Below are 11,951 nucleotides of genomic sequence, written 5' to 3' on the forward strand. Positions count from 1 at the left end.
ATTAGTGATGAAGCGATATAGGAGATTCCAAAAACTGTAAAAAGAGAACCAAGCCGCTTGGCCAAGGGCCGCTCCCCCACCCCCCCCACCCCTCCAGCTCCCGCAGAGCGGGCCTCTGCCCTGGGCTGAGGGGGGAGCCGCTCACCACCACTGCCGCCGCGAAACCCAGACAGTTTCAGCGTTACAGAAGGGCCTGTTAATAGATACAAGAAGAAATGGTTCAATTAAACAACGTTGGTAGCAGTTCAAGAATCAAGACAGTTCTAAACACTTATAAAGATACTGGATGTTGGAAAGCTGAAACAGGCATGACCTTTCTATGGTGTTTATAGATACATCAAAGGCTGTGCTCGACAAGCAGGTAGACAACTGAGCAGTTACAGAAGCCTTAATTTTGCAATCTGTGACAAAAAATCCTAATGATGAATGTAGAAAGATATGGTGCAGTCTGAAAACTCCTACAACAACAGCTGGGATCACTTACCTATCAAGCACAGAATCAGGAGAGACACTGCTAAATAGATTGATGAAGGTGCAATATGTAATGAATTTTTTGCAATTAGCAGGAGATGATCAGATTGTGCTAAAGTTGAAGCATGTACAAACCATGTCGTCAAAATCAGAGCAAATATAAGACAATGTGAAAGTGCTATTGAAAAACAGTTATTATGGGCAAAGGCCTGTCAGTCTGACCTCAGTGCCAGGGAAACTCCTGGAGCAGGTGATCTTGAGTGCTATCATGAAGCACATGCAAGAGACCGGGTGATCAGGCCCAGTCAACATGGGTTCACAAAAGGCAGGTCTTGCCAGACTAACCTGATCGCCTTCTATGACAAAGTGACCCGGCTACTGGATGAGGGAAAGGCTGTGGATGGATCTTCCTGGACTTCAGCAAAGCCTTTGACACAGTTTCTCACAGCGTTCTGCTTGAGAAACTGTCAGCCTCTGGGCTGGACAGGCGCACACTCTCCTGGGTGGAAAACTGGTTGGATGGCCGGGCCCAGAGAGTGGTGGGAAATGGTGTGAAATCCAGCTGGAGGTCAGTGACAAGTGGGGTTCCCCAGGGCTCAGTGCTGGGTCCAGCCCTGTTCAATGTCTTCATCAATGATCTGGATGAAGGCATCGAGTGCACCCTTAGCAAGTTTGCGGACGACACTAAGCTGGGTGGAAGTGTCGATCTGCTGGAGGGTCGGGAGGCTCCAAAGGGATCTGAACAGGCTGGACCGCTGGGCAGAGTCCAATGTCATGAGGTTTAACAAGGCCAAATGGCGGGTCCTGCACTTGGGGCACAACAACCCTATGCAGTGCTACAGACTGGGAGAAGTCTGTCTAGAAAGCTGCCTGGAGGAGAGGGACCTGGGGGTGTTGGTTGACAGCCGACTGAATATGAGCCAGCAGTGTGCCCAGGTGGCCAAGGCGGCCAATGGCATCTTGGCTTGTATCAGAAATGGCGTGACCAGCAGGTCCAGGGAGGTTATCCTCCCTCTGTACTCGGCACTGGTGAGACCGCTCCTCGAATACTGTGTTCAGTTCTGGGCCCCTCACCACAAGAAGGATGTTGAGGCTCTGGAGAGAGTCCAGAGAAGAGCAACAAAGCTGGTGAAAGGGCTGGAGAACAGGCCTTATGAGGAGCGGCTGAGAGAGCTGGGGTTGTTTAGCCTGGAGAAGAGGAGGCTGAGGGGAGACCTCATTGCTCTCTACAACTACCTGAAAGGACGTTGTAGAGAGGAGGGTGCTGGCCTCTTCTCCCAAGTGACGGGGGACAGGACAAGAGGGAATGGCCTCAAGCTCCGCCAGGGGAGGTATAGGCTAGACGTTAGGAAAAAATTCTTTACAGAAAGGGTCATTGGGCACTGGAACAGGCTGCCCAGGGAGGTGGTTGAGTCCCCTTCCCTGGAGGTGTTTAAGGCACGGGTGGACGAGGTGCTGAGGGATATGGTTTAGTGTTTGGTAGGAACGGTTGGACTCGGTGATCCGGTGGGTCTCTTCCAACCTGGTTATTCTGTGATTCTGTGATTCTATGGGCAGGTCTGTATAAGCTACTAACATGGGGACGAGGTTATGTTTGTGTTTTAACAGATAAAGGACCAGTTTGGGCACCTGCGAGGTGGATCAAGCCCACGTTGCTGCGTGACAACTGTTAAGCCCCAACCACAAAACAGTCAACAAGAATGAGGAGGACGTTAACATTATGGATGCTCTTAATCTTCTAGGTGGTAGCTAAAGGATGTCCCTGGGTGATCGATTCTCAAAAGAATGGGTGGATAACAAGATGGGTATGAGAACTCTTGGTCAAAGGAGGAATGTTGTTTTATTGGTGTTGATTGCTTTGACAATTATCCTGTGTGTTACAGTGTATACAACGTCAAGTCGATCGTGTGTTTCAACTGAACGCTTTAGTCGAAAAACAAAAAGGGAGCTTAAAGAATTTGATGCTTCCTGCGTAGATGAAATACAGTTTTGGTCTCCTTCAGCTTTTAGTGCTCTAGCTTTGTTTATTCCTGCCTAGTCAACCAAAGACAAGTACCCAACTGCAACTTGTGGCTGTCGGAGAAGTAATCAGAAAGGGACGATGACGAACACTGGCATTAAGTGGGAATGAGCCCGACAGCATCCATATTCCAATGACAGTGGCCGATTGGGAATGATGCATGTGACCTTCTATACTTTTACAGCTTGCGTTACTGAGATATAGTGGACACATATCCACGGACATGCCGGTGGAAAAAATTGGACACCTTCTAAAGAAGTATCAATGGATTTTATTCCTTGCTGTAAGGAAAGACCCATGCATTTTCTACTAGCTGCAAAGATACGGTCAAGTTTTGGAACCCAGAAACAATCATAGCAGTCTCAATTTTAGCTCCGGGAGTAGCAGCCACCGGAACCTTGGCCCAACTAAATCAACTAGGATGCTAGCTCTCCAAACAAACAAATGCTACATCCAAAGCGCTGTCTGAATTGCTGCTTGATGTAGACTCCGTGCGACATGCCACGTTACAGAACCGGGCAGACACAGATTTTTTATTGTTAGCACAAGGCCATGGTTGTGAAGATTTTGAGAAAATGTGTTGTTTCAATCTCTCTGACATCTGACAAATGGCTAACATCAGTGTTTAACAATCTCTCTCCATGGCTGGTATCGTACATGACAAAAGTTTTACGTTGGCTTAGAATTTTATTGTTAATCATAGTTGTAGTTCGTTTGGCGTATAGATGCATAATGAAACAAGTATCAACGTTGTCACAAAAGGTATTGCTTGTACAAGAAAAAGACGGGGAATTTGTTGGGAAATGGTTAAGTGAACAAGGCCCTTGAAGGAGCTGTATAAACAATCTCGCAGTTAAATGATGAGCTGAGAGCAGGTGGCTGTACCAGCAATTCTTTTTGATAACATTAAGCCTTACTCTAAGATAAGTCAGCACATAGTTTAGAAAACTTGAATCAAAACAGGGCGTTGTGTCCTTGAACACAGAAACTGTAGCAGGATGTTAGAAGCAAAATAGCACGTAATAGTTAATGAATATTACCATGGGGGCAATAGGAATATAGCCAATGAACATGTATTTGCATGCTGTTACTAACCAAAGAAATTGTAATACGATGATGTAGTCGAGTATAAGGAAAGTATATAACCTAACTTCTTTTGAATAAAGTTGACCTTGCTTTATCAATCATATTGATTTGACCGCTTGGTTCCTCCCGTCCCGGCAGGAAAAAAGGGGGGGTGGGGTGAGAATCAGGAGAGACACTGCTAAATAGATTGATGAAGGTGCAATACGTAATGAATTTTTTGCAATTAGCAGGAGATGATCAAATTGTGCTAAAGTTGAAGCATGTACAAACCATGTCGTCAAAATCAGAGCAAATATAAGACAATGTGAAAGTGCTATTGGAAAACAGTTATTATGGGCAATGGGCAGGTCTGTATAAGCTACTAACATGGGGACGAGGTTGTGTTTGTGTTTTAAGAGATGAAGGACCAGTTTGGGCACCTGCGAGGTGGATCAAGCCCACGTTGCTGTATGACAACTGTTAAGCCCCAGCCACGAAAACAGTCAACAAGAATGAGGAGGACGTTAACATTATGGATGCTCTTAATCCTATGGGTGGTAGTTAAAGGATGTCCCTGGCTGATCAGTTCTTGAAAGAATGGGTGGATAACAGGATGGGTATGAGAACTGTTGGTCAAAGGAGGAATTTTATTTTTAATGGTGTTAATTGCTTTGATAATTATCCTGTGTGTTACAGTGTCTACAACGTCAAGTCGATAATATGTTTCACCTGAACGCTTTAGTCATCAAAAAACAAAAAGGGGGAATTGTTGGAACATTTTACACAGAACAAGGCCTGGATGCTGTGAGATTGTTTAATACTGAACAACTCTAACAAGGCCTTGAAACAGAGAGCCGAAAGATAAACAGGGGCCAGTTGGGAGGAATGTAGTGGCTACTTCTGTGGGAACAAGCACCGGCTGAAAGAAAAACAATTGAAGAGAACCGTCAACGTATTTACGTTCAGTATAACTTGGTTTCTTAGCATGTGCAGTAGTTTAGCCAATAATATGTTAGTAATAGCCTTATGGACAGCTACCTTTAACCAATAATACACTGTAGATACCCTCGTGGGCACCCAGTTGCGTAACCAAAAAGGGTTTATAAAGAAACAGCTAAGCTCAATAAAGTGAACACTCGCTGATCACATTGATCTCTGCGTTTTGATTCCATGCTCCCGTCAAAAGCCCCAACTCAGGCGTAGGATGTTGCCCTTGGCCTTGTTGAAGCTCATGAACCCCCCATCTCTCTCTGCCCTCGTCCCTCCCCTCTCTCTCTGGCCTCCTCCCACTCCAGCTTCGCCCTGGTCCCCCCTCTCTGCCCTCCTTTCCTCCCCTCATCGTCATTCCACCCCTTCTGCCGTCATCCCCCTTCTCCTCTTGCCTCCCACCCGTTGCATCTCGCCCCTCTCTCTCTCTCTCCCCCTCTGCCCTCACCTCACTCCCTCTGCTACCCTCTTTCCCCTCTCGTGCCCCCCCAGCTTCATGTCTCCCCTCTCTCGCTTCATTCCCCGACCCCCCCATCTGCCTTCATCCCACCCCACTTTCCCACGACCCCTGTGCTGCTTTCACCCCCCTTTGTGCCCACGGCTGCCCTCCTGGCTGCCTTCATCCCCACCCTCTCCCTTCACCATCCCCTCTCTCTGCCCTCGTCCCCCTGACACCGAAAATACTGACGAATAAACCCTCTAGGACCTGTTTTGGTTTTTTTTTATCAGGGCAGGCGATCCCCATCAGTCGCGTTCAGTGAGAGAAATGCTGGTTACAGAATATATTTCCCACTTACATGCCTACATATCAATTTTCCTCGAAATCTTGTGCATATTCTATTACTTTCCAAGGATTCGTTTCAATGTTGTTCTGAATTTCACAACAGCGCAATCTCTTGTTAATTCGGAGCTGACTCCAGCTCTCTGTCTCCGCTTGAGATAGGGGAAAAACTGCAAATAGAGCTGATTAGAGGAAAAACCACGTCTGTTCAGCACGGAACATGCTTCACTCAAGACAGAACAGTGCCTGGAAAAACACTATTTGATAAAACATGTTGTAAACCACCAAAATCCTTATCCATCCTCTCACCTCCTTCCCCTTTCTCTTGCTTCATCTCATCCCTTTGCCTCATCACCCCTTTCTTTCTCTTTGTCCCCCCTGACCGGCCGCTTCCAGACGCGCTCCGGGATCTACCCCGGCATCTTCTACCCGGACTCGCGGGGCGGGCTGCCGCTGGCAGGGGACTTCAGGAAAGCATTTGACACAGTTTCTCCCAGCGTTCTGCTTGAGAAACTGTCCCCTCTGGCCTGGAGAGGAGAACGAGCTCCTGGGTGGAGAACTGGTTGGCTGGAGGGCCCAGAGAGTGGTGGGAGATGGAGTTAACTCCAGCTGGAGGCCAGTGACAAGTAGTGTCCCCAGGGCTCCGTGCTGGGTCCAGCCCTGTTCAATGTCTTTATAAATGACCTGGATGAAGGCATCGAGCGCACCCTTAGCAAGTCTGGAGATGACACTAAGCTGGGTGGAATCTGGATCTGCTGGAGGATCAGGAGGCTCCAAAGGGATCTGAACAGGCTGAATCCATGGGCTGAGACCAACGGGATGAGGGTTAACGAGGCCAAATGGCCGGTCCTGTCCTTGGGGCACAACAACCTTGGGCAGCTCCAGCCTAGGAGAAGGCTGGCTGGAAAGTGCCTGGAGGAGAAGGACCTGGGGGGGTTGGTTGAACAGGAGCCAGCAGGGGCCCAGGGGGCCAAGAAGGCCAAGGGCATCTTGGCTTGGATCAGAGCCGGCGTGGCCAGCAGGGCCAGGGAGGTTCTTCTCCCTCTGGCCTCGGCCCTGGGGAGACCGCTCCTCGAATCCTGGGGTCAGTGCTGGGTCCCTCCCCACCAGAAAGCTGTTGAGGCTCTAGAGCGAGTGCAGAGAAGAGCAACGAAGCTGGGGAAGGGGCTGGAGAACAATTAAAGTGGAATCCTGTAAATCACAGAATCATGGAATAGTTTGGGTTAGAAGGGACCTCAAAGCCCAGCCAGTTCCAACCCTCCTGCCGTGGGCAGGGACACCTCCCACTGGATCAGAGTGCTCAAAGCTCCATCCAACCTGGCCTTCATTGGGGTCATTGAGGTCCCTTCCATCCCAAACTGTCCTGTGATTCTCTGAAGACCTCCACCCCCTGGAACCACCATTCCCTTCTTCTCTCCCTCTTGTCCAAGCAGGCACGGGGTCACCCTTTGGAGTGAGTCTTTCCCTTCATGCCCTTCTCACCTTGTGCAGCGACCACGATGGAGACCTTGCCTCGCCCAGGAGACAGAATGAGGCTGAAGCAGAGTTTACTGTGAAAACTATTTATTGCTATACAGAGAACAGACTAGAAACAACATCCTAACAAAACACAACCAGCCATCGTAGGCTTGGATGGGGAGCTTGAGGTGGGAGGGCAGGACCAAGCAGGTCTGGGACCTCAAGGCTGCTTGTGGAGCAGCAGCCAACGGCCCAGCACAACGTGATGGTGGCATCATTCAGCCTGCCCTGCATCCTCTTCCCCCTGTTCTCAGGTCCTTCGACCTGTCAGGACCTGCAGGAGCTCCATCACCTTAGTGAAGAAGTCCACCAGCTTGTTGATTGGAATCGGGCAGGCGCTGAAAGCGCTCGGCTCCGTCGCTGGGGTTATCTCCACAGGGTTTGTCGTGGTCGGAAAGTGGCTCCAAGTGCGTTCCGATGCAGCTGCCGCTGGAGCCGAGTAGCGCTTCATCACCCCCAGGATCCACTCGCGGAAATGCTGCGTGGCGGTGTAGACCCCGGGACGATGGGCTCGGGCACAGCCTGTCCCAAAGCTGGTCACCCCCACCAGCCAGAAGTGGTCAGTAGAGGGATCTTGGCAGACCAGAGGACCCCCGCTGTCCCCCTGCAGAGAAGAAAAGAGGATTCAGAGGGTGCTGGGGGCTCCATAAGCCCCAGGGATCTGCTCCTGCTCTCTGCCAGCAGTTGCCAGAGCTGTGTTCCCTGCCCAGAAAGGTTCTCCTAGAGTGCTGGAGCCAACGGAACGTGGTTGGGGAGGTGTTTGTGGGACTCTCAGGCAGGTTCTCTCCTGGCTGTGGGGCAGAGGGATGTTCCAGGGTTGGTCCCTGCATGCTGAGAACATGGGATGAGCTTTTTTGCAGAGTCACAGTGCTGTGGGACAACTGGACGCTGAGCATGGAGCAGCAGCTGGAGATGAGGAGGTGACCCCCGGAGCGATGGGGACCCCGCGGTGGGAGGGGGACTTGCTAGGGGCTGGGATCACCCTCCTACCTGGCAGGTGTCGATGCCGCCCTGCGCGTAGCCCGCACACAGGTTGTGGGGGTGGACGGCGCCCCTGTACCACCCGCTGCTGTTACAGACTTGGGTGTCGATGAGGTGGACGCGGGCCTCCTGCAGCACCGGCAGTGCTCCAGAAGCTGTGGGGACAAGACAGGAATGAACCCCCAGCACATGCCACCAGTTCTCCTCCTCTCTTCCCCAGGGCTTGGCTTTGCATCGGCAGCGGCATCGCTGTGGTGTTCCCCTTCCACCCTGCTCTGGTTGGCAGCTCATTCCCACCTCCCCAGACGCAGATCATAGAATCACCAGGTTGCAAAAGACCCAGTGGATCATCGAGTCCAACCATTCCCATCAACACTAAACCATGTCCCTCAACATATCGTCCACCCGCCCCTTAAACTCCTCCAGGGGAGGGGACTCCACCACCTCCCAGGATACAAATACGTCTGGGGAACTCACATCTGGCCGTGGTGACACCCCAGCCGCTGACGTAGCAGCTTCTCAGCTGCCAGAGCTGCAGGGAGAAGTCGGGGACGCAGGCGAGCTGCACGTAGGGGCTGCACTGGAAGGGCTCGTAGAGCTCCATCAGGGCGATGTCGTTCCTCTGAGTGATGTTGTAATAGTCTTCGTGGATGATGATCCGCCTGACATAGCGCACTTGTTCCTCGGGACCCGGGCGAGTCAACGAGGTGGTTCCGGCCACCACGCGCCATGCTGGGACGTGCCTGGAAGGTGGATGGAGAGAGAAGTGAGAGGGAGAGGAGCCATGCGCTGCAGCTTCCCTGCCTCGTGCTTCCCAAGTGGGAGAGGAGAGCATCTAGGGAGGGTGCAACTGCCCCAAGACGCCCGGAGGAGAAGAATCATGGAGATGGAGGCATCGGGAATGCAGTGACACAAGCCCAGCCTTTTTCTGGATGCAGAAAAAGGGCGTCTGCCAGGGTTTGAGGAATCTCCCTGTCCCCTGCTCCTCCTTACTGGGTATTGATGAAGCAGTGGGCGGCTGTCAGCACCCACTGGGGGTGGATGATGGTCCCTCCGCACACGGGAGCCAAGTGTGTCTTGAACACTTGCTGGACACTCACGATCCAAGGCCAGGAACCCAGCTGTGCATTTTTGCCTCCAACCACTCGCCCGGTGCCGTAAGCCAAGGGACGGAGTCCACAGGTCCTGTGGAAACCAGAAACTCGTTACTGTCCTGCTTGAGACTTGGGGCTGAAGGGCAGGCACCTTCCCTCCCCAGCCGGCATCGCTGTGTGGAGCACGGAGCCAAGGAACCCTGTGGGGCACCCAGGTGTCCACCTCTGTCTCTGCTTTAGCTCTTAGGGAGCCCTTAGCAGCCTGGGAAATGGAGAAGAATGTCAGGAACCACATGGGGTTGGAGAAGGAACCACATGGAGTTAGAGAAGGAACCACATGAAGCTGGAGAAGGAACGATATGGGACTGGAGAAGGAACCACATGGAGTTGGAGAAGGAACCATATGGGATTGGAGAAGGAACTACATGGAGTTGGAGAAAGAACAACATGGAGCTGGAGAGGGAACCACATGGAGGTGGAGAAGGAACAACATGGGGTTGGAGAAGGAACCACATGGGGTTGGTGAAGCTGTTGGGAAGCGAGCATCCTCCAGTGAAGCCCAGCAGCATTGACCAATCTCCCTCCCAGCCTGTTCCACTCACTCGCAGGTGTCCCAGGAGCCCTGTGCTGGCCAGAACAAGGCCAGGAGGATGAGGATTAATGGAACCTTCATGGTGCCAGCAACACGAGGGAGATGAAGATCTGAGAGCTGGTGTCCAGCAGAGCACCAGCCGACACGCTGCCTGTAGCGCCAACGCCGCCCGCAGAGCCCGTGGCCCCAAGCTGATGTCACAGAGCGGCTGCTTCTGTGGGCTGGGTCCGGGGAACTCGGGGCTGGGGGGGGACATGGGGTGTTCCAAGTGGGAGGGGAGGCAGGAGGTGGGGTTGGACACCCCAAAATCCCCTACAAAACGCTCTGCTGGGGTGGTGTGTGTGGTTCCGAGCTCTGCCTGCCCAGAGCCAGCAGGGAAACCCCAAGGGTGGCAGCACAGGCTCTCTGGGAAGGGCACAGAATCGTTGAGGTTGGGAAAGAACTCGAAGATCATCCAGTTCAACCATCCACACAACACCAGCTGTGCCTACTAAGCCACGTCCCAATGTGTCACCCCAACACGTTTTCCTAACGCCTCCAGGGATGGAGAATCCACCGCACCCTCTGCCAGGGCTTCATCGCTCTTTCAGTAAAGAATTTTTTCCTAGTATCCATCTAAGGCTCCTCTGGCACAACCTGAGTCCCTTCCCTCTTGTTCTGTTGCTTGTCCCTGGGGAGAACACAACAACTCGCCTCTCCACAACCTCCTTTCTGGGAGCTGCAGAGAGCGATGAGGTCTCCTCTTAAGCCTCCTCTTCTCCAGACTAAACAGCCCCAGGTCCCTCAGCCGCTCCCAGAAACCCTGTTCTCCAGCCCCTTCCCCAGCTCCGTTTCCTTCTCCAGACAAACTCCAGCCCCTCAAGGTCTTTCTTAGAGCGAGGAGCCCAAACCTGAACCCAGGATTTGAGGTGCAGCCTCCCCAGCGCTGAGCCAAGAGGACAATCCCTTCCCTGCTCCCCCTGGCCGCACCACGGCTGGTCCAAGCCAGGAGGCTATTGGCCTTTTTGGCCACCTGGGCCCCTGCTGGTTCCTGTTCTGCTGCTGCCGACCAGCACCCCAGGTCCTTTTCCTCCGCTTTTCCCCACGCCCGGAGCGTTCCCTGGGGTTGTTGTGCCCAACACCCTGTGCCACTCACTCGCAGGTCTCCCACGATGCCTGCGCCGGCTGGCACAGGGCCAGCAGGAGGAAGGCGAGGAGCATCTTCATGGTGCCAGCGAGACGAGGGAGATGAAGATCCGAGAGCTGGTGTCCAGCAGAGCACCAGCACACACGCTGCCCGTAGCGCCCACGCCGCCCGCAGAGCCCATGGCCCCAAGCTGATGTCACAGAGCGGCTGCTTCTGGGCGCTGGGTCTGGGGAACTCGGGGCTGGGGGGGGACATGGGGTGTTCCAAGTGGGAGGGGAGGCAGGAGGTGGGGTTGGACACCCCAAAATCCCCTACAAAATGCTCTGAGGGGTGGTGTGTGTGGGTAGCCTGGGATCAGGCACCAGCACCTGGCTCTGAGCTCTCCTGCTGCATCCAAAGAGCATGGCCAGCAGGGAGGGAGGGGATTCTGCCCCTCTATTTCTCTCTGGTGAGGCCTCAGCTGGAGGGTTGGGTCCACTTCTGGAATCCTGTCCAGAAGAAGCAGATGGAGCTGTTGGAATGAGTCCAGAGGAGGCTCCAAGGATGATGCAAGGGCTGGAGAACCTCCTGTACGATGACAGGCTGAGAGAGTTGGGGTTGTTCAGCCTGGAGAAGAGAAGGCTTCAAGGAGACCTTAGAGAGACCTTCCAGTACCTGAAGGGGCTCCAAGAAAGCTGGGAAGGGACTGTTCACAGAGGCTTTTGTGGATAGGACGAGGGGCAATGGGGATAAACTGGAGAGGGGCAGAGTTAGACTGGACATGAGGAGGAATTCCATAGGGAATGGCTGGATTTGCAGTCCACCACACAACAGCCTCAGCAGGGGCCGTGCTGGATAGGGGATCCCGGAATGGTGCAGGCTGGGAAAGCCTTTTGGTTCATACCATGGAATCACAGAATGATCATCCAGTTCCAACCCCCCTGCCATGGGCAGGGACGCCTCCCACTGGATCAGGCTGCTCGGTTGCTCAAAGCTGGATCTGGTTGCTCAAACTTCAAACAGCCTTGAGGGGGGAAATTGCAAACTCTAAACTAGATAAAAAGAGACCTGTAGGTTACAAAATGCATCGGAGAGTGCTTCTATCCAACAGTGACTGGGAGGTTGCTATAAGGTCTCCCCGGAACCTTCTCTTCTCCACGCTGAACCACCCCAACTCTCTCAGCCTGTCCTCACATGGGAGGTGCTCCTGCTCTCGGATCATCTTTGTAGCCTCCTCTGGCCCCGTTCCAACATCTCCATCTCCTTCTCCTGCTGAGGGTTCCAGCCCTGGCCCCAACCCTCCAGCTGAGGTCTCCCAGAGAAGAGCAGAGGGGACC

The 11,951-nt window shown here is 52.9% G+C and overlaps 1 protein-coding gene across 1 annotated transcript; it reads right to left on the reverse strand.

Moving 5' to 3' along the window:
• Positions 1-7,092: 7,092 nt before the first annotated feature.
• Positions 7,093-10,715, reverse strand: LOC138716560 (acrosin-like). Its single transcript, XM_069849730.1, has 5 exons — positions 10,645-10,715; positions 8,817-9,008; positions 8,301-8,566; positions 7,833-7,978; positions 7,093-7,446 (listed from the first exon to the last, which is right to left on the reverse strand). The coding sequence occupies exons 1-5, from the start codon at positions 10,713-10,715 to the stop codon at positions 7,093-7,095; spliced, it is 1,029 nt and encodes a 342-aa protein (XP_069705831.1).
• Positions 10,716-11,951: the final 1,236 nt, after the last annotated feature.

The sequence above is a fragment of the Phaenicophaeus curvirostris genome, chromosome 1, assembly GCF_032191515.1.
Source record: "Phaenicophaeus curvirostris isolate KB17595 chromosome 1, BPBGC_Pcur_1.0, whole genome shotgun sequence".
NCBI lineage: Eukaryota > Metazoa > Chordata > Aves > Cuculiformes > Cuculidae > Phaenicophaeus > Phaenicophaeus curvirostris.